The 25,907-nt window shown below is 65.7% G+C and overlaps 1 protein-coding gene across 5 annotated transcripts; it reads right to left on the bottom strand.

Annotated features, from left to right (window-relative positions):
- Positions 1-464: 464 nt before the first annotated feature.
- On the bottom strand, positions 465-24,113 carry L1CAM (L1 cell adhesion molecule). Of its 5 annotated transcripts, none has more exons than XM_058290954.2 (28): positions 24,008-24,113; positions 14,710-14,877; positions 11,918-11,932; positions 11,187-11,292; positions 10,753-10,955; positions 9,632-9,754; positions 9,370-9,540; positions 9,032-9,143; positions 8,738-8,922; positions 8,507-8,638; positions 8,257-8,400; positions 7,592-7,703; positions 7,326-7,492; positions 7,078-7,234; positions 6,725-6,849; positions 6,462-6,572; positions 6,054-6,251; positions 5,821-5,891; positions 5,424-5,646; positions 4,654-4,769; positions 4,271-4,472; positions 4,065-4,187; positions 3,802-3,975; positions 3,583-3,702; positions 3,332-3,487; positions 2,898-3,032; positions 2,566-2,677; positions 1,588-1,919 (listed from the first exon to the last, which is right to left on the bottom strand). In XM_058290954.2, the coding sequence occupies exons 2-28, from the start codon at positions 14,783-14,785 to the stop codon at positions 1,688-1,690; spliced, it is 3,801 nt and encodes a 1,266-aa protein (XP_058146937.1). In that variant the 5' UTR covers positions 14,786-14,877; positions 24,008-24,113; the 3' UTR covers positions 1,588-1,687. The 5 variants fall into 5 exon arrangements, with proteins under 5 accessions (XP_071069319.1, XP_058146938.1, XP_058146940.1 ...); XM_058290956.2 differs by having other exon boundaries at positions 2,566-2,638; XM_071213218.1 differs by lacking the exon at positions 11,918-11,932 and having other exon boundaries at positions 465-1,919; positions 2,551-2,638.
- Between the last annotated feature and the right edge of the window lie 1,794 nt (positions 24,114-25,907).

Genomic DNA, 25,907 nt, shown 5'->3' with positions numbered 1-25,907 from the left:
GTACAGTGTGGGACGGATGACTAGGGAAATCCGCAAGGGCGGCTGGCTCTCCCCGTGGGCCCCCTTAGGGTTCATGGACATTCATCTCGAGCGCGTCACAAGGCTTCAGGGGACCCCAGCACTGCTCCACCGGGTCTCACCCTGGTGACTCTGCCGAGCCGGGGAGCCAGGCATCGCTTGCGGGCGTCTGCGGAGTGTTTGGTGCATGGTAGGCAGGGAAGAGGCTTCTGGTCAAGGTGAATTCTGGGGCCTTGGCCCAGCCCCAGGAAGAGCAGAAGGCACCCCGAGTCCACCTCCACACACAGGCCTCCCGGGGCAGGGGGAGTTCCTGGGCTCCGTGCCGGGGATCAGGGCTGCTGGACAGAGCTGGCAGGTCTCGGGCCGTCCCTGCCCAAGGACAGAGCCTCAGAGATGGGGCACACGGACGGGGAAGTGATGTGTCTGGTAAAATGACAAAGGCTCAGTTTCATTTCCGGGATTTTATTTGCTTGTTATAATTCTGATATTTATGTACATATATATATATACTTTTGTTTTTTGTAAAGGGCTCATCGACAGACCAAGCAAAGGCATACAGGGAGGCTGTGGCTCCCAGGCAGGAGCACAGTGGAGCTGGAGAATCCATCTTTCCTTTTTTTTTTTTTTTTTTTTGTCTGTTTTTCTTTTTCCTGGGATGGGATCATCAAAGCTAATTGCTAGAAAACCTAGAAACCACCTAGAGACTCCGACATCTGCTTACACACTAGTGGCATATGGGAAAAGGGCGAGGGTACAAACTTTCAAAGTCACGATGTATTTACATTCCCAAGGTGGGGGGCGGGGGGGCTGGGGGGGCTGAGAAGTGGACTGGGGGGCGGGACTGCAGAGGGGGGCCTGGGAGGTGTGCCGCCCCTCACCCCGGCGTGACGGAAGCCACTTGGATGTTGTCTGGTGGGTACCGAAGGCAGCGTTGTGTATGAGATGCACCTGAAAGCTAGCCGTGGGGTGGGGGGTGGGGTGGGAGGAAGGGGGGGTGACTGGGTGTCACCGCTGGGGGCGGGGACTGTCAGGCCTCTCCAGATGGCCTCCCCTGCAACCTGCAGCCAGCTTGCCCAGCCCCCAGCCCGGGTGGAGCAGATGGTGGGGACACCAAGTTGTGTCCTGAGCCCCAGCCAGCAGTGGCTGGGGGCGGGGGGGGGGGGGGTTGCTGCACAGGAGGGAAGTGCCAACCCTGCTCCTGGGAGACCCTGCCCTCCCTGCCCCCAATAAGGGTTCAAGAAGGACAGTCTCTGGGCGCCAGTCCGAGTTCCTTCCTCTCCCGCAAGCTCCGCCTCTCTGCGCCCAGTTACTGGCTGCAAAGGCAGGGCCTGAGGCTGTTGGCTTGTGGGTGATCTGCCCCTGAGCTGGGGCAAAGCAGTGTGTGCCCAAAAAGGGGTGCAGCTGGGATTTGGCAATAAACTGGGGAACGGGTGGTAAGGAGGGAAGAAGGGGCAGTGAGCTCCTCTCCCGGGCCCCCAAAGTCAAGGCTCCCACCAGCCCGGGGCCAGAGAGGGCGGGGCCGGGGCACAGCGGGCAGAGGGAGGGGAAACCCTCAGCCCCAAGGTCAGGGGCATAGCACAGGCACTGGGCTCGGGGGTCTCTTGGCCTCTGGCTCCCCTGCGCCCCCCGGCCCTGGGCTGAGCCCCGTCTCCTTGCCAGGCTGGAGCCGTTACTCCAGGGTCACGGCAGGGTTGATGGGGGAAGTGGCCCCTGAGCTGTCGTTGCCTCCTGCCGCCTCCTTCTCCTTCTTGCCACTATACTGGCCAATGAAGGAGCCATCCTCGTTGAACTGGACATCCACGCTACCCCCGTAGTCGGCCAGGCTGTCGTCACTGCCCAGGGGCTTGATGTCACCGTTGAGAGAGGGCTGGCTGCTACCGAAGGCCTTCTCCTCATTGTCACTGCAAGGGCAGAGGACGTGGGAGTGGGAGGGCTGCCAAGGTGGGCTTGGGGGGGGGGGCAGGAGCCCTGGGAGGGGGCCAGGGCGGAGCAGCTAGGCCTGGCCGCCCCAATGGCGCTCCTCCTTCACGGCCCACGCAGGGCTGCGCGCCCAGTTCTGGGCTTGTCGCCCTTGACACGCTGGTGTTTCTGCACTGGCGGGGGGCGGGGGGCAAGGCCAGGGCACTCCCGGGGTTCTGGGGAGCCGTGCAAGAGCCAGCGGGCACACAGTCTGGGGACGCTCACAGGGCCTGGCACGAGCCAGGCTGGGCCACAGGTTGGCCATGGCCCTGGCGGTGGCCTCAGGTCCTAGGGGAGATGGGGGAGCGGGGATGGGGAGCGTCGGCCCCTCCCTCTGCCGACCCAGGGCCGGAAACGGGAGGACCACGGGTCCTGGGCCAGCGCCACCCCATGGCAGTCCCAGGCACCTCCGGGCCCGAGGGTCCCTGCCACGGGGCGCTGCCAGGATACACCCAGCACCCCTGCCTTACCTCTCCAAGGACCTGCCGCCGCCCCGCAGCACAGAGGAGAGAGAGAGAGGCAGGGTCAGCCCCGACGCGGGGGCCGCGCTGGCCGGGGGGCCGAGGTGCCCACCCCGCTGCAGCTCACCTGTACTCCCCGAAGGTCTCGTCTTTCATCGGCCGCGCCTCTGAGTCCACCTGGGTGTCCTCCTTGTCCTTCACTGGGGACACACAGAGACGGCTTCCTCTCCTGCCCCAGCCTGTTCCCAGTCGCCGGGGCCAGGGGTGCGGGGGTGAGGGGCCCGCCCTCCCTCTCTGCACCTCCCCCCCACCCTGGGTGTCTCTGCAGCCCCCGCCCAGGAGGAAGCTTCCCCGGGCCAACCCTGGCCTGCCGCCACCGCAGGAGGCCCCTGAGAGTGGACAGCACCCGCCCTCCGGGCCCTGCCGGGGGCCTGGCCGGCCGCGGTGTGCGGGAGTTACCTGAGTATTTGCCCCCCTTGCTGCGCTTGATGAAGCAGAGGATGAGCAAAATGAGGAGCAAGAGAACGATGGCGCTGACAAAGCCGATGAACCAGCCCTCGGTGGCAAAGCCGGCGGGGGGCAGCCTCACCCGGCCTGGGGGGCGAAGGGGGCAGGGAAAGAAGACGGGGCCAGAGCCTGGCTGAGACGTGCATCTCCCAAGTTCGCGGCCGCCGGCTCTGCCCACACCCCCAGCCCCTGCCCTCAGGGAGGGAGCAGGCAGGGCCAGGGCCAGGCCCGCAGACACTGGGGAGCCCGTGGGGGGTGGCAGGGAGGAGATCTGTGCCGATGTGATGCCGCGGCAACAGCGCCAGGAAAAGGGCCCGAGACGGGCCCGTTTCCAGCACGGGCCCGTGGGCGCCCCGGCGGGGGGGGGGGGGTGGAGCTGGCCTCACCGGTGCCGTTGGTCTTCACGGCCATCTGGTGGAGCAGCTTCTCCTCCTTGAGCAGGTGGATCTCGTAGTCCGTGCCGGGCTGCAGGTCCCACTGCGTGTAGGAGCTCTGGTTGTAGTGGACGTACTGCGGCGGGAGGTGCGGGCCCATCTTCTCCTCTGCAGGGCGAGGCCGAGCAAGCGGGCTGAGCCGAGGCCGCGGGCAGCCCGACCCCATGCCGCTCCCCTGGCCCAGCCTCCCCTTCGCTCCTCACCTCCCAGGGCCTTGAACCTGATGTGGAAGCCAAAGTTGCACTGGCCCTCCTTGGGGACCCAGGAGACGATGCTATAGTTCTCGCCGGCCGTGGCTGAGATGTTACCGAAATCCGGGATCCCTGCAGGGGCGAGAGGCGGCGGCTGAGCCAGGGGGGCCGCCCTTGGCAGGCCCCGGCAGGGTCTGTCCTGCCCCCCAGCCCGGCCCGCCCCACGCTCACCGGACAGGGCCATGGTGCCGCCGTCCCGCACGATGGCGTCGCCGGGGCCCTCCTTCGTGGTGGCCTGGAGCTGGAAGCGGTAGCGCAGGCGGGGGCTGAGGTTGGTCAGGTTGTGTGTGCGCAGCTCGGGGTCCGGCAGGTCGAAGGACAGCTGCTCCTTCCCGCCCTCGTCCACTGCGGGAGGTGGGAGGGCAACAGGGCATGGGCCTGAGCCTACGGCCAGGCCCCTCCCCACCCGTCCCCGCCCCGGCCCCCGCACGTACGGGCATGGTAGGACAGCACGTAGCCGGTGAGGACGCCGTTGTGGCTGAGGGGCGGCTGCCAGCGCAGCAGCAGGCTGGTGTCCGACTGGCACTCCAGGTGCAGGGCCTCGGGGTGGCCGGGCACTGCGGGCACAGAGAGGGGGCCAGGTCCTCCCCGGGCCCCGTCCTGGACGGGGACGGGGGGAGGATCGGGGCGCGAGGCTCACCTCCCTCGGGGGTGCTGAAGGTCATGTCGCTGGCGGGCCCCGCGCCGCGCCCGTTGAAGGCCCGCACCTCCACGTGGTAGGCGCTGTAGGGCCGCAGGCCGCCGAGGGTGACGCTGGTGGCATCGGAGGGCACCACCACGTGGGCTCTGTGGATGTGCCTCTTGCTGTGCTTCTTGGGATTGCCCGTGCGCCAGTATGTCACCTGGGGCAGGCGGAGAGGGGACCCCATGGGGTGAAGGAGTCCAGTGCCAGGCCACCGCCTGCAGGATCCCGCTGTCCCTTTCGGGGGAACCCTTTTCCCCCCTCCTCCAACCCCGGGGTTTCCAGGAGAGCAGCTGGCAGGTGGCAGACGCCTCCTTGCCTGCCCCCACCTGGGCCCTTACATTGTATCCCCGGAGATGGCCCTTGACCTGGGCGGGGTCCACGGGCCACCACTTGACCAGTACGGTGCTGGAGTTCAGGATCTCGATGCCTTCCAGCTGGGGGCTCGCCTGGGGAACTGCAAACAGCAGGCGGCGCGTCACCGCAGCCCTTGCCCGCCCCGCAGGAAAGGTCAACTCAGATGCTATATGCCGGGGCAGCTTGATGAGGAGCAGGGGGTCTGTGTGGTCTCCAAGCGCATCCCCACAGACTGTTCGTAAGCAGCCATGGACAAGGAGCAACCGCTTAGGAAAAACCAGAGGGGCCCTCCATTCGGGCACCAAAATTCACCTCTGCAAACTGGAGAGCACCACAGCAAGGCAACTGGAGGCAGTGCCCAACCCTGGGCCGGAGAGGGGAGCACTCAAAAAGGCGTTATGGGGAAGCGGGTGTAGCTCAGGGGTTGAGCACCTGCTTCCCACGTATGAGGTCCTGGGTTCCATCCCCCCTCCCAGCTCCTTTTTTTAAAAAAAGGCCTTATCAGGACAACTGATAACCCGGGGATGGAGGTGCCACGCAGATGAGCGCATTGTGGCCGTGTGGCATTTCCAGAATGGCGGAACTGTGCTCAATCGTGTCGGGAGAATTGCTTTCACGTTTTCATATTTTGAATTTCACTTTGCTGGAGCGTCACCTTTTTACTGCGGCTCACGTTTCTATCCCTACGTAGGCCGAAGGGGTTTGAGGCGAGGGGCTGGGCGCGCGTGGGGACCCGGGTGGGCCCAGTACTCACAGTCCTCCCCGGAGTAGCCAATGGTGACGTGGGGCTCAGGGCCCTTGCCTTGGCTGTTGACAGCCTGGACTTTGATCTCGTAGGGCACGAAAGTGGACGTGTTGGCCACCACCAGGGGCGGGTCGCTCACTATCTGCTCCTGCCAGGTGCCCCGTGCCCCCTGGCGGCGCCACTGCACGCGGTACTGAACCTGGGGGGCGTTCCAGTCCATCCACCCGAGCGGCTAGAGGTGGGTGAGGGGGTGGCAAGCTGGTTGGTCAGGGCACCGGCGTCAGCCCGCTCCCCTGCCCCCCCACCTCAGGTCCCCAGCTCATTGCCTCATCCCCAGCAGGGCCCGAGGGGAGCAGCCGAGGCTCCAGCCCCCGCCTGGCACCTGGGGGCCTGGCCCGGGCCTCACCTGCCAAGTGATGACCATGTTGTGGGTCTCGTTCCCTTCCCCCTTCACGTCCTTGGGGTTCTTCTCTGGGGCTGGAAAGCATTGTTGCTACATCAAAGCCGGGGCCTCACACCAGGGGCCCCCGGAAGCTGAAGACCAAGGCCCGAAGGCCCAGCCCCCTCTGGAAAGCTGGAAGCAAAGGCGCCAGGTAGGTTCACCCATGGGCACCTGAGCCTCCCCGGCTGCTGGCTCACCTGCCTCTGGGGTCACCACCGTCTCCGAGGTCAGGCTGGGCTCCCCGGGGCCACATTTGTTGATGGCCGTGACCCTAAAGGTGTAGTGGACGTAGGGCGACAGCTTGAGGGTGGCGGAGGTCTGGTTTCCCGGCACATTGCCCAGGCTGTGCCATTTCCCACGCGCCATTTCCTTGTCCTCAAATTCAATGTTATACTCTGGCAAGGAGGGAACGGGTGATGGAGTCACAGCACGTAGGAGGCAGTGGGTGGCTGGGGGGGCACAAGCCTGGCTCTCCCAGACTCCCACGAGGAACTGTGACCCACCTACCCCCAGACACGGACGCGTGCCCCAGGGAGGTGGGCAGCCTCCGAGCCCTGGCCCTCAGGGGACGTGAAAGGCAGGGGGAGGCGGGGGCAGCCTCTTACTCTCGATCGGGGCGTTGTGGTCCTCGGCGGGCCTCCAGGACAGGCGCACCTGGCTCTGCTCCAACAGGTGATGGTCAGACAGCTCCAGCTGTGGCACGGGCCCTGGGCTCCCTGCGGGCCAGGGAGGAGGGACTCTCGGGCACTCGTGCTCCCCCAGCTCAGGAGGGCCTGGCGAGCCTCAGCAGCCTGATCCAGAGGCTTCCCCGCCACCCCCGAGTCTCCTGGCCTGTATCCCCCCTACCCCCAGCACCCCTGGGACTCACCCACCACCAGGAGCTCCGCCCTGCTCTCCACCACGTCCAGCTGGGTGCCGGCCACGCAGCTGTAGTTGCCCTGGTCGCTATAGTCCAGGCTATTGATGACTAGGCGCCCGTCCTCGATGAAGTACCTGGGGGGCACCCATGCTTGTCCTCCTGTCTCCAGGAGCTCTGACACTCCCCTGCCCTCTGCACTCCTCTTGGCTCCAAGCCCCACCCCTCTCCTGCTTTCTCTTCCACCTCCTTCCAGAACCTTCCCCCGGGAAGCCAGGGCGCTCCTGCCACGGATGAGGCCAGGAGGGCTTGACTTCCTGCTTTTCCCACTCCACCGCCATCCACGGAGCCCCTCTGGCCCTCACTTGTCACTGTCCCCGAGCTCCTGGAGGTCATGGCCATTGGCACGCCAGGTGATGCTGTGCTGCAAGGAGGGGTCGAAGGAGGCCTGGCACGTGAATGTCACGTTGGAGCCCTTCTTCTTGACTGCCCTCTGGGGCCCCTGCGTGATCTGAGTTGCATCTGAAGGTGACAAGGGGGGATGGTCACCCTGGGGGCTCCCTGAGACCCTGACCCACCCTCCCAGAGGCACGGCCGGGCAGGAACACCGGACCTTTGACCTGAAGGACAGCCATGATGGTCACGTTGTTTTGGTCATTGGTGGCCTGACAGAAGTAGCGTCCTGTGTCATTGGCCTGCAGCTCCCGGATGCCCAGGGTCCCGTTGGCGTGGGGGAAGAAGCGCTCGTCCTGAAGCACGGTCTCCCCTTTCTCGTTCAGCCTGGTGGAAGCAGCAGTGGGTACGGCTCGCCCTCGCCAGCCACCCGGGGCCCCATGACAGGCCCGGAGGTCCCCTCCCTGCCCGGAGAAGGGCACTCACCACTGCACGCTGGGCACTGGGGCGCCAAAGGCCTTGCACAGGAGGTGGGCGGTGCTGCCCTCGACCACCATGTACGTCTGGTTATCCGGAGTCAGGATCTTGGTGGGTAGCTCTAGGGGTGGGGGGAGCCACGGGAGACGGGGTGCAACTCAGCGGCCGTGGGTGGCATGAGGGGCCGACAGCAGGGGTTGGCAAGGCAGCTGTCCCAGGGCCCGGGCTCAAGAACTCTCTGAGAGGGCAGCCGCTGCCCCCTCCCAGCCTGGCCTTCCCAGGGCCCCCCACCGCAACCCCTCCACGCGTGCCTTGCTGGCTCACAGCCTGGGGACACATGCTTCTCTCTGCCTCCAGTGCCCTCCCCGCCCGCTCCCCCAAGATTTCCAGGCTCACAGGCCAGTCTACCCGGCCGGACAGAGCCCCCCAGGCTGGGCCCGGCTGCATCCTGTCCTGGGCAAGCCTGCCGCTGACCAGGGAGTGTCCCCCCGCACTGAGGGTCGGTCTCTTTATCTGTTAGGGGGCGCCGAGAGCCCTGCCCTTCCTCCACGCCCCCACGCTGCCGCCATGGGGCCGGGCGAGAGCATGGGGGTGGAAGGGCCTGGAGAGGAGAGGCCCTGCAGGCCGGCCCCGGGCCAAGGGGGGAGGCAGGGGTCGGGCCGGCGGGCACTCACGGACGACGTAGATGTACGCGTTGGCCAGCAGGAGCCCGTGCCGGTTGCGGGCCTCGCACTGGGTCACCATGGTGTCGGCCGGCTGCACGTTGCTGAGGATCAGAGACCCCCGCTGAATCCGGAACTTCTGGTCACTGGTGAGCTCTGTGCACACAGCAGGCGGGGCCCACCGAGCGGTCAGCTGCCCGGCGGGCCCTCCTCTTCCTTTCCCCATCAGCGCCCCCCTGGGCACCCGGAAGCCCCCACTCACCCGTCACGGGGATCCCGTTGATCCTCCAGGAGACCTCCGGCTGGGGCCGGCCCTGGGCCTGGCAGTCCAGGCGGGCGGTCTCCCCCGGCCCGTACAAGTGGCTCTCAGGCTGGTGCAGCCAGTAGGGGGCAGCTGGTGGGGTGGGGGGAGAGCGGCGTGAGCCCCGGCCCTGCCCAGCCCGGCCTCCCCCACTCCGCCGGGGCAGGCGGCGGCGCAGCCGGGGTGCCGTACCCTCCACGGTGATGTAGTAGGTGTGCTGGGTGGTGCCCAGCGAATTCTCCGCCAGGCAGCGGTACTCGCCGTCGTCCTCCTCGCCCACGTTCACCAGCTGCAGCGTCTTGTTGTGGTTCTGGTAGGTGACACGGTCGGCAGGCATGGGGCCGCTTGGGCGCAGCCACTTGATGGTGGGCGTGGGGCTGCCCGGGAGGTGAAGGCAGGCGGGAGGAGGGGAGAGAGCACAGGGCCGGTCACCCCAGGCCCAGGGTGGGCCCTGCCCTCCCCCACCCAGGGCGGCCGCCAACTCACAAGCCCTCAGCGATGCACTCGAGGATCAGCGGCTGTCCCTGTAAGGCCACCAGGTGGCTGCTGGAGCTGGTGGGGAACAGCAGGCGCGGCTTCCTGTCGATCATGCTGTTGGCTGGGGAAGGAGACAGGGCGGATGGCACGGCCCGTTCTCCCTCCACCCACCGAGCGGCGAGACTGGGTGACTCTGAACACCCCAGAGAGCCCCTGATCTCTGCTCTCGCTTTCCCAGGAAGGAGGGGGTTCCATCCCGAGGAAGACGGGTGTCATCGGCCTATAATGGGGTGGGCCATGCCTGAGCGTAAGAGGGGGGAGGGGGTGTCGGAGCCTTTGGGACTCACTGGCCTTGACCCGGAGGTCAATGGGCTCCTTCTGAATGATGGTGCGGGCACCCAGGAAGTGGGCGTGGCAGATGTAGTCCGAGTGGTTGTCCGTGGTGAGCACGTTGGCAAAGTAGAGGTTTCCGTTCTGGCCCATGGTCACCCGCTCGTCCTGTTTAATGTGCAGGATCTCTGCGGGGGGCCAGGGGGCAGAGGTCAGGAGCCCATGTGGGCCGGCACGCCCACCCCACCCGAGCCCGGGCAGCAGCCTGCGGCCCCTCACTGCTGTTCATCCAGTAGATCCGAGGCGGCTCCGCACTGGGTGGGGGGTGGCAGGGCAGAACCACCGGCTCCCCCTCCTCCACCTCGACGGGTTTCACCGTCTCCTTTGGCCACTTGGGGGCACCTGGAAGGGACAGAGAGCCTGGCACCACGGGCTCCGGGCATCCACCTGCTCCAGGTGGAACAGGGCGGGAGGAAGGGCTAGCCCGGGGGGTGGGCAAGAGGAGGGAGAAGGCAAGGCTGAAAGGGCACCTGGGACCCTGCCGTGGAGAAGGGCCCAGGAAGGGAGGAGAGGAGCGCGAGGCGAGCGGGCGGGAGGCGGGGGGCGCGTGCCAGGCTACCCGGGCAGCCTTCCCAGCACCAGGGCCCCTCCTCCTCCGGCTGGGGCTCCTCCCTCCCTGCCCACCCCGAGGATGCGTGCGGGGAGGCTGTGGTGCAGTGATGGGGGAGGGGAGCCGTGGGGAGGCAGGAGTCACAGACCCTTCCATCATCCTGACACAGAAACCATGGCAACGGTTCCCAAGGTAACCACAGGGGTGGCAAGGGGGTGAAGAGAGCTAGATGGAGGCACAGAGCGCAGAGAAGATGGAACGAGGAGGGAAAACCCCAGGGAAAGGGTGACACAGATAAATACGGAGATGGAGCAGGAAGGAGAGACAGGTCGGGGCGAGGTGGGAGGGGGAGAGGGAGAGCCGGAGGAAGGCAGGGAGGCGGAGAAGTGGAGTGGGAGAGAGGGAGCTGGGTGGGAGGACGGAGAGCGAGCACCCAAGGGTGGTGGAGGAGGAAATGGGAACGCAGAGACAGGTGGGGAGAGGGATGTCTGCACTGCGACCAAGCCAAGGCGATGACTCAGAACAAGACCTGGAGGGACAGGAGGAGGGGGTGACAAGCAATCAGCCATTTGTTCCATCACCCAACAAGGCTGGCAGCCTTCGAGGATGTGCCACGAGGCAGGCGTGGGCCAGGCGCTGAGGCCGAGACGGGGCAAGAGGCAGGGAAAACTTAAAAGTAGGAGGGAGAGATGGGAGGCGGCCAGAGAAAAACCCGGAGGAGGGAGGAGGAGACAGAAGGAGGGGGAGAGGCTGCCTCCAGGCCCTCCCCGGTGTCGGCAGCACCACGCACCCTCGGCCATGAGCTGGATCTCATGGGACATGGCGGTGCCCAGCTGATTGCTGGCAAAGCAGCGGTAGGTGCCCTGGAACTTCTGGGCAAAGGTGCTGCTGTTGCCCGAGATGGTGAAGGAGCCAGAGTGGGGGGCCTGCCGCACGGTCACGCCCAGTTCTTTCTCGGGCTCGAAGTGGACGCCATCCTGTGTCCAGCGGAACCTGTGGGCAGGACAGGCCTTGGAGGACGGAGGCTGGGACAGGCCAGAGAGCAGGGACCCAGAGGGTGGGCTTGGAGAGGCAAGGGCTGAGGGTGACAAGAGAGACGGGGGGGGCATCTGGGCTCAGAGGGCAGAGCCAGGGGCTCAGAAGTCAAGGAGTCCGGGAGGGCATGAGGACTGGGGACTGAGGTCAGAGGTCAATGGCAGGGGTCAGAGGGCGAAGGGCACTCACTGCACTTCGGGTTTGCCTCTGGCCTCACACTTGAGGCTGATGTCATCCGTGGGGAAGACAACCAGGCGCCGGGGAGACTGCTCGGTGATGACAGGTGGCTCCAACACTGGGGAGAGGACCCCACGGCCAGGAGTGGGGAGGCAGGAAGAGGGAGGGAGGAAGGAAGAGCAGGTGTGAGAGACATGACCCGAGGGAGAGAGAAAGGGCCACCCAGGCATAAATACCGCAAGACACAGAGGGGAAGGCAACCAAAGTCCTTGTGAAAGATGCCCACCAAGAGAGTGGAGGCCAGAAGGAACAGGAGAGACAGAGGCTGAGAGCAAGAAAGAGAAAGAGCCACATCAGGAAGCCCCCCAAAAAGCAGAGCAAGAAGGAGAAACACCTCACGGGGAGGGAGGAGCGGGTGATGGAGGAACTGGAGAGAATAGGAGGTGAGCGGGGAACCCCAGGGAGGGGCGGGGCGGAACGGAGGAATGGATGGACAGAAACCCACCAGGTGAGGGAGGAAGAGCTGCACGGAGGGGCGGGGGGCCAGGAGACGACGACCAGGACACAAGAGCCAGGAAAGAGAGCAGCGCCGCGCAGCCCCCAGGAGAGGCCAGAGGGATGAGCGGGGCTGGACTACTCGGGAGAGGTGGCTGGCTGGCTCGGCCCACGCGCCCAGCTTCTCTCTCCCCTTTCCCTCTCTCCTTGGCCTTCTGGGAAGCACTCCCACCCCTCCCCTGACTTACCGTGGTGGCCGTCATCTGAGAAATCCAGGCAGCAAGGAAGAGAATGGAGAAAAGGGCTGAAACCCAGGGGCCCGGCCGGGGCCCCGTGGCACGGGAGAAGTGAGCGGGTGCAGACCCCAGAAGGAAGGGGAAGTGGGCAGAGAAGGAGGCGACGGAACTTGGAATGTGGGGGCTCAGCCGAGGGCCAGCGCAGAGCCAGGCCACGGCTCCAGCGAGCAGAGAGGCTCTCGTCTTCAACAAGGGGCGCCCTGCCTGACCCTTCCCCACCCCCTGGCAGGGCCGTGTAGGGTCTGCGGAGCTGACGCACCCTCCGCCCAGGAGGCCCTGGAAGGCTGAAGGAGAGCTCGCAGCTGCAGCCTCGCACCCGCCCCCCTCTGCTCCAGCCCACTTCCCTCCTAATCCAATTAGCACAGCTCTGTGTTTTCAATTACCCGGCCCTTCCTTAGGGGCCCAGCTGCCCCCTCCCCCGTGAGCCCCTCCCAAAGGCCCAGCTCCATCCACGGCTGGCAATGCCGGCACCAGCCGTGTGCTCGCCCATCTCCCCCACCCCAGCCTGCCACCAAGCTTTCTGGGGCAGAGGCCGGAACACACAGCCCTGGACCCAGAACGCAGCCCAGCACCTAAGGGCAGGCCACAGTGGCTGGGAGAAGGGCAACGGAAGGGAGGAGCAATCTGCCTCGGAAAGCTTTGTCTCGACAGAAGACCTCTGCGTAAGGGCCCCCAGGAGAAAGGAGGGGTCTCCCCAGGAAGACTGCGGGAGGGCCCTAAGCCGGGGAGCGGCAGGGGCTGAGTGCAGGCAGCCCAAGAGCAAGACACTGTGCCAGGGATGCCAGGGATGCCAGCGAAGGGGGAAATCAGTGCGGGAAGCAGAAAAAGAGACAAAGGGGACGGGAGTGGCTGGCGGAGAGCAGCCAGCAGGGAGGCAAGGAGTACGCTGCCTGTACGCTGGTCTGGAGGATCAAGGTCAATAACAAGCGTTGGTCGGTGCCCAGGGCAGCCCCAGAGCTGTCATGGACTCTGGCCTGACTCTCTCTCCCCTTTTCCTAATTTCTCCCCCCTCCCTCCACACAGACACGCCCAGGGCAAGATGGCCCAGCCCAGGTGGTGGAAGGCTAGGCTGATGGCCCTGCAAAGCAACTGAGAGGGAAGGAGGAAGGCTCCTATGTGTGACTGTGCAGAAGTGAGAGTCGAGGTCCCCGTGTGCCCAGGCACATCGGTATGTTTGTGAGTGGCGGTCAGTGTGCTTGGGTATGGTTGCGCCTGCGGCTCTGTGTGCGCGCGCTTGCATTTCGCTCTCTGGGCCTGTGTGTATGACTGTGACTGTGATCCCGTGTCCCAAAACTGCACTTGTTTGTGTGTTGGCCTGTCTCCTCGTAGGTGTCTTCTCAGGGTCTCCACCCCTCCTGTATCTCTGGTCACTTGAGCACAGGTGTCCGGCGCATCTCTGTGTCTCCTCACATGGGTGTCCCTGCGTACCCGTGGCTGGGAGAGCCTGCGTGGACATGGCTGCATAGACCTCTGGATGCGCATCTAAGGTGCACCCCCGACCTTTGTCCCCTCAGCCACTCGGCCTCCTCCAAGTGCCTTCCAACCCCATCTCTCTCAGCTCCAGACCCGTTTCCAACACAGGTAGTCTTCCCACCCCCAGCCCCCGGCCCCTAGCCCCCAGCCTGTCTCTCAGGGATGCTGGCCTCCCGGATGACCTAGAGACAAAAGTGGCAAGGGGAGAAGGGGGAGGGATTGGAGCAGGCTTGAGACACACAAATGCCCTCACCTATGACACCCTGTGACACGCCCCCTCCCACAAATGCAAACACAGACCCCTACTCAATCCCGTTCACACATACACGCAACCAACCATGGTCAATGTTACCAGGCCTTCCCAAACCTGACCAGTCTCTATCAGTTATAGGGACTCCCAAACTTACCAATATAGGACATCAAAACCACACACACAAAGAGCTACATTCAATCACAACCACACATCCACGCATGCAAATATAGCCTGTCCAACTCACCAGGATACACAAATACTCTCGTTGAGTGGCGAAACTCAACCCGCTCCCAAACACCCCCAGCCACACACGTGAACCTCCAAAAACTCACATTCGTACCATTATGAGCATAGCCTCATGCTCCAGGAGCCCCATTCCCACCCCCAAACCACTCCACACAAAAGCAGAAGACTCCAGAATGCTGCTGGGCTGGGCCCTGGTGTTTTGAGGTGTTTTCCTGTCTGGGCGTACAGGCGGCGCAACCAGGGGCCCAAGAGGGGAAGAAGCAGCTCAGAGTTACACAAGTCAGAAGTGGAGGCAAGAACCCAGTCCTGTCAGCAGGCGAGTGAGGCCCGGGGACGACTCCAATCAACTGCCCGGGTTAACCCTTGCGGGGCGAGCTGAGCCCGGGAAGCGCAGTGGGAGGGGAGGGGAGGGGAGGGGAAGGGAGGGGAAGGGAAGGGAGGGAGGGGAGGGGAGCGGAGGGGAGGGGAGGGGAGGGGAGGGGAGCGGAGGGGAGGGGAGGGGAGGGGAGGGGAGGGGAGGGGCCGGCTAGACGAGCGGGTAGGCCGGGCCGGAGGGCTGCAAACCCAGCGCCAGGGCGGCTGTCCGTGGTGCTGAACCCGCCGGCCGGCCCGAGCCGCTAGTCCCTGTCCGTGGTGCTGACGCGCCGGGCGCCCGAGACAACCCCTGTCCCGGGTACCTCCTCCCACCCCGCGCCCGGCGACGGAGGCAGAAGATAAGAGGGTCCCAGCGCGGCGGAGAAAGGAAGTGCCCGGGCTCGCTGCGCCTACTCACATTCCTCGGGGATCTGGATGAGCAGGCAGGGCGTGCACAGGAGGAGAGGCCACACGTACCGCAGCGCCACGGCCATCTTCCCGGCTCAGCCGGCCGAGCTCCGCTCCGGCTCCGGCCCGAGGGAAGGGGCTGGTGGGAGGCTTGGGGCGGGAGCTGGGGGTGGGGGCACTGAGAGAGGGGAGGAGAGAAGGGAAGGATGGCGGGAGGAAAGAACGGACGGACGTTAGTGACTAACATCTGGGCGAGCCTGGGCTCCCGGCCCCGCCCCCACCGGCCGGCTCCCTCGTCCCTCCCCGCCCCCACCGCAAAGGGGGAAACCTGGAAGACTCAGCCCTGGCTGGGCCTCCAGGTTGTCTTGCACTCCCTTCCTACCTACTCCCTGCCCGTGCTTCTCCCCCAGCTGCCTCCCCAGCACCAACTTGTTGCCCCAGTAGGCTCCCCTGGGTGTGCCTGGAGCAGGTGTCCAGTGGCGCGTATGCTTGCTGATCTGTACGGACCGACGAGCTAAATATGCACGTTTGTGTTTCCCCTGGGTGTGTGCACTCATGAGTGGGTGTGTATCGGGGGGAGGAATACACGGTCTGCTGGCCATGTGTGTGCATGTCTTGTGTAACTAGGGGGTATGAGGCCCCACATCTGCTATTTGTGCATGTGCACACACGAGCATGCGTGTATTGTGTTTGTGTGTGTGCATCGGTGGAGGACGAACCCTTATCTCTGCTGTCCCTGCGTGCACACACTATCTTGTGTGTACCTGCATGCAGAGAGGCACGCTCGTCACAGTGTTACTGCTGTGAGTTTCAAAGCCAACTGATCCCTGGGTGCTGGCCAGGCCTAAAAAGCTGGAAGATGGGCCTGGAAGTGGAGATAGGGATGGGAAGGAGCCTAAGATGGCTGCATTCCACACAACAGGGCCAGGGAAAGAAAGTAAGGGGGAGAAGGAAGTCTGCTCATAGGCAGTGGAGGGAGGGCAGGAAGAAAGCACCCCCTGCTGTCCCATAGCCCCCTGGGGGGCACTAGACGTGACTGTGGCCTCCCCCCTTCCAGATGCTCCGGCCAGGGTCAGGGCAGGGGTCAGGGCAAGCTCTGGAACATTTCCCCAGAGAGTGCTCCCACTGCCTCTCAAGTATCTGGTGGTCTTGGCTCCTGCTTCTAAGTCTTTGGGGTTCAATACTGCTAGATGTGTCTACCCCGAGCCCAAGCAATGCCCATGTTCCACCTGCATGCAAGGGGGCCTGGGTGCGAGGACGCCTCTGCAGAAGCCCAGGAGAGGAAACAGATGTGCAAGCAGACAGACCACTGAAACTGAACAGGAAGGGGTCTGAGAAGGAGGCAAGCAAGGGTGTTGTTGCGTGGCTGAGAGCCCAGAGGCTGGAGCGTGGTCTGTATGCCTTTGCTCTATCCTTCCAAGGCATTCTCCCTGTGCCCAGTTGGGACCTCATCAAAGGGAGGGCCAGGCCTCATCCAGAATGCCAAAGGGATAGCCAAGGAGGCCTGGAATTCTGTGATAAGGAATCTGGACTCTGTCAGGAGGCAACTGGGAGTCACGAAAGGGTTTCATGTAAGGGGGTGACCCAAGAAGGGTGACAAATGCAGCAGTCATCTGGGGACAGAACAGGGAGCATGGATAGTGGAGAAGGGGCAATCGGCTCAGGCACCCCCACCCAGGGCCAGAGGGGAAGGGGAGGAGTGCAGGGCACCGCGGATGGGCTGGAGGCCCAGGCAATGACTTGCAGGCTAGCAAGTGGGAGAACGGACAGCCACGTCCCAACCTGCAAGAGCTGAGCTGGGGCTCAGAAGGGAGGAGCAACGGTAGACCTGACCCCCCCCACCCAAAGCTTGTGCAAGCAGGCAGACCCCAGGCGGCCTTGGCCTGACTTCAAGGCCCTGTAGGAAGCAGCAGGAGAATCAGATCAGAGAGGAGGCGATCAAACAGCAGCCTGGGGAGCTCTGAGCAGGCCGGTCTTGGGAGGGGGAAGGGAGGGAAATCGGAGCAAGGGGGTGGACTCAGAGGAGGACCCTCCTGCACACAAGGAGGCGGCTGGAGGGGGGGGACTATGTTTGTTGGAATGATGCTCTCTACCGTGCCAGCTCCTCCACTCGCCCCCCATCTAGGCCCCCAGAATGGCGTTTGGCATGCATGCACACAGGGCAATCCAATCCCCCTAATCCCCTGGTCCCTCTCCCTCCTCCATCTGGCCCCATCCCAACTTCCCACAGCCTCACACCCAGCCTCCTTGGGTCTCCCGGTATTCGCCACCCAGCTCGCCACCGCCCCAGGCACTGGGGAACAGGCAGGAGCCAGAAGGTTGGGAGGCTGGGAGGGGTCTCCCTCCTCCCCTGCCACTGCTGCCGGGTCTCTGATCTTTCACCATTCATCAGGCAATTACAGAGCGAGCGGCTGAGGTTGTCAGCTCAGCAGGCTCCCCCACCCCAGCCCCATCACCAGCACTGGGGGGACGGGGAGAGGGGGGCAGGGGGAGCGTGCCACAAGCTGCTGTACAGATGGAGCCAAGGCCATGTCTGCGGGAGGGGGCAGGATGGGGGAGACTGAGGGTGACAGACAGAGCGAGAAAGAGACAGGAGAACGCAGGAGAGGTGGAGTGGGGGCGGGGGCGGAGGGGGAGCGGGGCCCGGAACGAGAGACAAAGGCCCTTGAAAAGCAAGGAGAGAGTCAGGGAGATGAAGAAGCACAGAGGCAGAGACCAGGGCAGCGGGCGGAGGAAGAGTAGAGGATACGGAGTACAAAGGCTGAGAGCCAGCAGCAGGAAGCTCTGGCGAGAAGTGGCAGAAGGAGCGAGGAGCGAGGGGTGTGTGCGCGCGCCCGCGCGCGTGCGCGCAGCTCAGGGCGCCTCTGCAGCGTCCGGGTGGGGGAGGGCAGGCGAGGGGTGGGGGGAAGAGGGAAGATGGGCCTGGGGCAGTGGAGCGGGGTGCTCCCCGGGCTCAGAGGTCAGGCCTGAAAGTGGAGACAAAGCCCCACAGCGACAGCCAGGCCAGCCCCTGCCCACTTGTGGCACGGGGGCCAGGGAAGGCTGTAAGACAAGACGAATGAGCCACCACTGGCCCACCCACTTGCTGGGCCCGTGCCAGGAAGCAGGTGGGAGCCCCTGCAGCGGGGAGAACCGAGAGGGAGGGGAGAAGCACCCAGAAGGTCCTAGGAGATCCCCGTGAGATTGTCGCCAGAGCGAGGAAGCAGCCGCCCCGCTGAAGGGGAGGCGCCCACTCGTTTACAGGCACAGCAGTGAACGCGTGCGGGGGCACGCATGCGTGTGTGCGCACCAACCGTCTACACCGGTCGGCGTGCCAGGACAGCGAGGGGGTCCAGGGCTGGAGACTACCCTCCCTGGGGCCTCACACGCTGGATGGGGAGAAAGGGCACCCCAGGGGGCCTGCAGAGAGGGGCTCGGTGAGGTCCAGAGGAGCCCACCTGGCACTGAGGGGTGCCCAGGGAGGCCCCTGGAGCGGCCCAGCCAGCCACCAGGCCTTCCATCCTCTGCCTACAACTAGGTCGCCTGGGAGCGACCTGGGGAGGTCACGGGGCCCAGCTTAGACCTGGGGTGGCGGTTTCGCTGCTCCCTCCATTCCCCCGCAGATGCACCCACACGCACCTGAAACCTCCAGTCATGGGCAGGGGCTGCCCTGTGTGTGCATGAATGCCAGCTTGCAGTGACTCCTGGAGAGCTCTCTGCCCCCTCCCTTCTGCCCCAAGGACAAGCAGCAAGAGGGGCTGGGCTGGGGGCTCAGCCTCTGGGGGGCGTGGGAGGGTCAGAGTGTGGGGGTGGGGCCTGTGGGGACCTCTGGGGGGGGTCACCGCTGCCTGTGGCTGTCTCCTCAGCAGGACTGGCTGGGGGCCGTCGGTGTGTCTGTCCGGTATGTGCAGGTATCACCTACACCCCTTGCACGGTGTCCCTTTAAGGCTCTCCCTCGCCACCCCCCCCCCCCACCCCCCCCCACCCCCGCCTGTGGCTGGCGGGTTTCCATGGCGATGGAGCCCAGCTCCGCTGGCAGAGATGGGGGAAGCCTGAGGAAAACCCCGATGGAGCCGATTCGGTTATTTAAATAATACATAAAGCAGGCTGCTCGCAGGGAGCCACCACAGGTAACTGGTGGCCCAGAATTCTTAAAGGGCCATGTCCCTGGTGGGGCGGCCCCCTGCAGGGCCCCTGCTTTGTCTGGGCGTCCCTTCTCCCCCCTCCCCAAGGAGAGGGTGGAGAGAGGCGAGGGCAGCTCACCTGGAAGGGACCATTCTCCTGAAAGTCTGGGGGGGGGCACGGAACAGACATTAACCCCTTGTGGGGAGGTGGGGAGACAGTCTCCACCGGCGAAGGAAGGGAGGCAGAGTGCCACCGTCGGCCAGCCAGGACAGACATTTTCCTCCACCCTCGGCCAGGAAGCCAAATGTTATGAAATAAGCGTTTTCACGGGTAGTACTTACCCCGTACCAGGTCCTTTTCCGAGCCCTTAGACAAACATCTACACATTTAATCCCCCAAAAGACCCTGGGAGGAAGCAGCTATCATTCTCCCCATCTGATAGATGAGGAAACTGAGGCTTGGAGAACCGTGCCCGAGGTCATGGAGCTACTGCATGGCAGGGCCGGGGTCGGCCCTCCTGTGCTGCTGACTACCAGGGGACTCTAGATGACACGGAGGTGCCAGAAGCCACCAAAGGCTACTCCAGGGCTCGGCTGGCCTCCCAAGCACGTGTGCCTGCACCAGGTCGGCCCTTGGCCCGTCTTGCCCCCTGGGGCAGGGTCTATCTGCTAGGCAGATGGCAGGCAAATAAAGGGGGCAGGGCTAAAGGGCAATGGCGGGAGGGAGTGGGAGGTGACCCACATCTCGGGACCGAGCAGAAACCCAAACCAGCCCTGCCCTCCCTCGGGAGGGAGCCTGAGGCTCGGAGGAGCCTTTCCGCGCCCTCGCGCCCTCGTCGGTGGCAGGGCCCTCCTGCCCCTGGTCTGCTCTGGGCTGGCCTGGGCTTCTCAGTCCTCTCCCGGGCTTGCCAGGCCAGCAGCCCCCCGAATCCCGGCTCATACGCTGACCCCGTTCTCTGAACCCAAGGCCCCAAGGCCCTCGGGAGGCTCCCGGGAAGCCCCCTCTCTCTGGTGAGAGCTGGGAGAGCATCCCACTCCCTCCCGCGCTGGAGGGAGGCTAAGGCTGACAGCCAGCCCCCTCCCAGCCGCCTCGGAACAGGAGTGCTAAAGCCAAGCTCCTCCTTGCTCCTTGCGCGCTCGGGGAAACTGGGAAACTGATGCCCGCAGCCTACAGCCTGGCCCCCTGGCCAACCGCCTCTAGGCCCCCCTCCAGCTCTGGAAAGCCAGGCTCAAAACAAGACCAGGAACCACCATTTCACCCTTACAGTGGGTCCCTGGGCCCTCCTCAGCCGCCTGCAGAGCCGGGGTAGGGAAGGCCGGAGAGCAGGAAGGGGGGGCCCGGGAGGGGACAAGGCCCCCGGGCACCCAGAATGGCGCGCACGCGTGCATGCGCGCCGAGGCAGAGAGCAGAGGCTTGGAGCCTGGAGCAGGGCGGCTTGGCTGCTCAGATCAACCAGTCTTGGGGCACCGGGGCCACCCAAGCGTCAAGGGGGGCCTCAGGAGCGGCTGAGACACTGCCAGGCCCCGCTGGCCATCTCCGGACTCCCCATTCCCAAAGGGTTAAATGGCAGAGGGGAGCACAGGAAGCCGGGGGCAGGGGTGAGGGTGGACAATGCGGCCTCTGTCCTCATCGGGGCTTCGGGATTCCTAAGGCATGAACGCAGGCAGCCCCGGGGAGGGGGCCAGGGCCCCCCCTCCCCCCCGCCACCCCTGGGAAGCCAGAGCCCCAGCCGTGCCTGTATCATGCAGCGCCACCGCGTGCCAGCCACTGTGGCCACCACCCTCGGCCCCACCCCTTCCCAGCACAGGCCCTGCTGGCATCTGAGGGGACCCGAGTGGGCCCAGGCCGATAGGCGCGCGCTCTCCCTCTCTCGCGCACACACGTGCACGCACGCGTGCATGGAGCCAGAAATGCGAGCCGATCCCCACACATGCAAATAGAAGCACAGGAAACGGCCACCCACCCCCACACGTGCCCAAAGTCTCCCCAGCAACCGGACTCTGCCATGCAAACCTCCGGATGGGGGCTGCTGTCCCCGACACACCTCTGCCTGGCACCTAAGGCTGGAATGGAGGGCGGGGGAGGGTGTCTCCTGGGAACTCAGGCCCCTTCCTTCTAGCTCTACCCTCAGCCCACTGGGTGGGTTTGGAGGCCCCCTCCCCCCCCCGCGGCCAAATGCACAAAGCCGGGGTCGCTGACATCCTCCTGCCCCGCCCAATCTTGGTCTACACAGCAGTCCCCGCCGGGGTTAGGGGCCAGAGGCTGGCCTGAGCTGCCGAATGGGAGAGGACAGTGGCCGGGCACCCTCTCCACGGTTTCCCGACCTGAGGAGAACATGGAAGGCCGGGCAGGCTCCTGGGGGGGTGGGGGACGGGAGTGGACAAAGAAAAGCTTCTAGAAAGGCCAGCGGTCCAGGCCCTCCCCCTGCAGAAGAACTCCCGCCCTCTACCGACTCCTCCCTCTTTCTCCAACTACAGCCTTGGGGAAGCCACAAAGCCCCTGTTGATATCTGCGGGGAGGGCAGGCCGGGCTTGACCTCCACTGCAGTGCTCATCTGGCTCGGGGTCCCCAGGAGCTCACAGCACTCCAGGCGACCCCACCAGGGGCCCCGACCCAGCCTCCAAGTCACGGGGCCCTAGAGGGGCAATTGGGGCCCCTGCCTCCCCCATTATCTGAACCCCAGGGCGGGGCCAGCACCCTGCGTCCCACGCGCACCCACAGAGGTAGGCCTGGCTGGGCTGGGAGCCCCATGCCCGAGGACCCCTGTGGGAGCATGCCCCTCCTAGGCCCAGGGCACCACCCGAGGACCCAGCCACCCTCTGCACCCCAAAACTGTTTCTCCCTTTTGCCCAAGGAGAGTCTGGGGAGGCCCTGGTCCAGAGTGGCACCCAGGACCCTCGCCTCGAGAAAAAGACCTTGGAGATGAACAAGTCCCTTGAGCCATCGCTGGGAACGCCGGCTGTCCCAAGCATTCAGCTGGGGAGGGGGAGGCTGCCCACTGAGCTGCCTCGATGGCCCCAAACCAGTCCACGTGGGTACCAGGAATTCTCTGCCCGTCAGACCGCACCCATGGGGGTCATGGCCTGGGTGGCCAGGGCGCCCTGCTTGCTGGAATGTGCCCTGGGCCAGGCCCTTCCTTACCCCCTGCCTCTCTTCCATTCGGAGAATTTTAAGGAAAAACCGAAAACGCATCAGCGCCCACGAGGGCCGTGTGGATCAGGTGCGCCGATGGCTCTTCCGGGGGCAGCCCCAAGCCCAGCCCAAGCGGGCCCTTGGCCGTGAACGGCAGCCCTGAGAATGACTGCTCATCCCATGCGCTGCAGGGAGCTCACTCCCACTCATGCAGCCCCCACTCCTGGGCCATGCTGAATGCCACCAGGCCTCGGACCCACACCTCAGCGGGTGCCCTAGTGTGATCTGTAGGGGCGGTGGGGCTGGGCGCTGGGAGGAGCCTCTTGGGAGTGGGTTGCAGCCATCAAACAAGGGAGGCTGAGGCAGGGGCTGTGCTGAATGGGAGTTCCTCTCTTGGTGGTTAGATCACAAGTGAGTCTTAATTTCTTTTGTTCTTTTCTGTGTATTTCAAATGCACTCCGATAAGATGAATCACTTACAGGATCGCACACACGCAAACATGAATAAACACGGAGAGAAAGGGAGAGAAAGGGTCAGGAACCAGGGGGAGGGGGTGGGGAGAAGAAGGCTCCCTGTTCCAGCTCTGCCAGAACTTACCAGGTAGCCATAGACAGGCTGAGAGCCTCAAAGGCTTGGGAGCCCATGATGGGTGGGTGTGGGTGCTGGATGTGTATCAGCCAGGTGAGAGGTGGAGGGGGGGCAGGCCAAGTCCCCCCACCTCAGCAAGGAACTGAGTAAAGGAGAGGCCCCCGGGGCAAGACCGTGTCCCTGGCCCCCAGCAGGGATGGAAAATATGGGGCTTGGAAGTGGTCATGGCCATGTGAGTCAGCAGAGCTGGCACTGGGCTACCCAGAAGCCCCTGCCCCCTGGGCAGTGCCAGCCAGGTGCTGGGCTCCTGGAGGGTGTGGTGGGCCCCCACTGGAAGGGGCGTGCTGCTCGGAGCAGCCAGAGAGCCACCCTGAGAGGGGAAGGGGGGGACTAGGGCTCCAGATGCCCCAACAGGGGCAGTGGGTGGCACTAGCTGCTCTTTGCAAGCCCTGCCAAAGAAGAGAGCCCCAAAATCTGATGTAGGAGGGGGAGGAGTAGGAATTGCAAACCCCTCCCACAGACACCCAGGATGGGGAGCTGAGGGAGCAGTGGACAGCACTGCAGCGGCCAGGGGTTGGGTCCCACAGCATCGTGCTTTCCAGAAATCCCTGGCCCAGGGCCAGTGAGGCCCTTCCACCCGCACCCTACCTGATGGACCACCTTCTACACCCACGACACGGTGGGTGCCCAAGCCACCCAGGAGAGACCTCACTCAGTGCACCCTTTCCTGGCCACAGAGCCTGTGGAAACTGAGACTCCCGACACCCTGGCGCCTCCGAGGGGACCCCGATTCCAGGGCAGGCTTGAGGGGAGCCCCCCCGTGCAGCCCAGACCGGGCTGGGGAAAGAGAGGGAGGAGAACAAAGCCCCCCCCCCCCACTCTGGGGCGGAGGGGCCGCCAGCGCCCAGCCCTGTCCCCTCCCCTCCCCTCCAGGCAGGGGTCACTTAGGTGGTTCCCGACTCCCCCCGCCCGGGTCCCCACAACGCGCAGGCCGCCCGGGGTTCAGCCAGACAGGCCCCTAGGCAGGGATGCGGGGCAGCCACGCCCAGAGCCACACCCCACAAGCACCCGGCCGGGGGCGCTCGGCCCCCCCCCATCTCGCTCCCTTTCTCACCCCCGCACTCCCAGCTGCACCTGCCAACTTCAGCCCCCACGGGCCCTCGCGACCCTGCCTGCCTGCCCACCCCCCCCCCCCTCAAGGTTGCCTCCTCCCAGGTCCGCATTCTGGGGGCCGCCCAGGTACCCCTCACCTGTCGGGCCTCGCGCCCGGCCTCCTTCCCCGGCTCGCGCGCGTCCGCGGAGCCCGAAGCCCGGAGGCCGGAGGCCGGAGTCCCGGCGCGGGCATGGGTGGGGCTCGGGCCCCGCGCCCGCGCCCTCGGGCCCGGCCGCGCGGCGCTCGCGGCTGGCCTCCCCCGGGACGGGGCCGGCGCGGGGAGCGGGGACGCAGCCGGGGCCCGGGGCGAGGGCCGGCGCGCCCGCCTTACCTGCGCTGCGGCCGCCGCTCGGGCTGCCAGCCCAGCCTCGGCGCGCGCCAGCCTCGGACCCGCCGCCCGAGCGCGTCTGCGATGCCGATGCTGCGGCGGCGGCGGCGGCGGGGCGGGGGCGGGGCGGGGCGGGCGTGCGCCGAGGGGCGGGGGAGGGGAGGAGGCAGTGAGATCACCTCCCCGGCCGCCCGCCCCGCCCCGCCGCGCCCTGGCCCCCGCGCGCCCCGCCGCGCCCCGCGCGCGCGGGGGGTCCGCCGGTGGCCCCTCCGGGAGCCGAGCCGGGCCTCGCGTTCAGGTCCTGGCGTCAGAGCCGCGCCCGGAGCCCCTGCCCCGGGAATGCCCCCGACTCGGCCCCGGGGGCGCCCGCCGCAGTGGCAGCTCGGGGACCCGGATCGCTGGGGCGGGGGGCGCTCCCGCGGGTCCGCGGCTGGGCGACGGCGAGAGGAGTCGCGCGGGGAAAAGGACACCCCCCCACCCCCGCCCCGGCCCCGGCCCGCCGGGGCGCCTGCGAGTGATGCGCACCCACCCGCAACGCGATCCGGGCCGGCCGCGCCCTGGTGGTTGCGCGTTTGGACATCACGCCCCATTCTTCCCCCCTCCCCGCCCCCCGCAGGAGTCCCGCGCCGCGTGGTCCTCCCCGAACCACCACCTACCACCGCGGCCTGGTCGCGGGGGGTGCTCTGGGGGGCTCTGGAGCCTCTGCCTCTGTGTCGACCCGCCGCGGGTGGGCTGGGGACCGAGGCCCGCGAGCCCCTCCCGGAAGGCGGCGAGGCGGGAGCCGGGCCAGGCGGGAGGGGGTCGCTAGGGGCATCCCTCGGGCTGCCTCCCCCAACTCCCCGATCTCCTTCCGAACCCCCGCCAGGCTTCTCCCGGGCTGAGATCTGATTTCTTTGTCCGGGAGCTTGGCCCCATCCCGACCTTGCCCGCCGGCCTCAGTCTCCCCCGCAGCCCTGCGCAGCCAGCGGCGGGAAGGGCGGCCTCCCCAGCGCCCTCCCCAAACTCGCGGCGGTGACCTCCGGGGCGCCGCGGAGGGGGCAGGGATTCCGGATCTGGCCGAGCCGGCTGCAGCCCCAGGGCAAGGAAGGCCTGCGGCCCAGATGGCAGATTGGGGCCCTGGTATTTTTATGGGCATGCCTGTTGTCTAGTGAAGCATTCTGGGGCCTTCAGCTCAGTCTCCCGAGATCCTGGATCGGTGCAAGAGCTCTGGGCCCGGGGACCCACGTGGAAGAGGCCTTGGCCTCCTGGCCTGGATTTCCACCCCCAGCCCAGCTCTCCTGCCCCTGGCAGCACAGGCTTGGGGCAGCCGCTGCCCTCAGGGAGGGCCTGGAGGCCGTGGGGTCTTCAGGGGAAGAATGGGCAGGCCTAGCTGCGGAGTGAAGGGGGAGGGGGAGGCCGAGCCCCCAGCCGGGGACTCCATGTGGTTCCAGTAGACCCACCCAGGGCGGCTTGGCAGGACTCTTAAAAGTTCAAGTGGCCCCAGCATCCGCAGATGACAGAGGAAACAGCTCAGGTCACAAGGCCAGCGGGAAGGGCGGCCGGGGGCCCGGTGGGGGAGGGGGTACTTTCCCTCAGGCACTGAGCTGTGGTCGGCTTCCTGCCTGCTGAGCTGATCCCAGCTCTGATAGGCCTGGCCCGAGCTGGCTGCTCCGGCTCCCAGCCTCCCCCCACCCCCGCAGCCCCAATGGGGCTGGATGCTGATCCCCACGACGAAATCCACCGAGATGAAGGAGGAAGGGACCAGGGCCCATTTATTATGCACCTGCTGAGCGTGCTAATGGCTCGTTGAAATAACACTCTTAATGCCGATTCTTGATTTTTACCTAAATCCCCTTTGCTCTAAGCATGTGGCGTGTGTTAGCACATTCACTGTGCACAACAACCCAGTGGAGTCCGTCCGATC

This window comes from Dasypus novemcinctus, chromosome X (genome assembly GCF_030445035.2).
Source record: "Dasypus novemcinctus isolate mDasNov1 chromosome X, mDasNov1.1.hap2, whole genome shotgun sequence".
Lineage (NCBI taxonomy): Eukaryota > Metazoa > Chordata > Mammalia > Cingulata > Dasypodidae > Dasypus > Dasypus novemcinctus.
This window is presented reverse-complemented; position numbering and strand designations above follow the sequence as displayed.

Bases quoted from the DNA above. Each gene is read 5' to 3' on its own strand.
- L1CAM (XM_058290954.2), bottom strand. From the start codon at position 14,785: ATGGCCGTGGCGCTGCGGTACGTGTGGCCTCTCCTCCTGTGCACGCCC. The intron at 6,573-6,724 runs GTGAGTCCCAGG...CCTGGCCCGCAG, and splicing joins GGCGGAGCTCCTGGTGGTGG to GGAGCCCAGGGCCCGTGCCA. The intron at 2,678-2,897 runs GTAACTCCCGCA...GACTGGGAACAG, and splicing joins CAAGGGGGGCAAATACTCAG to GCTGGGGCAGGAGAGGAAGC.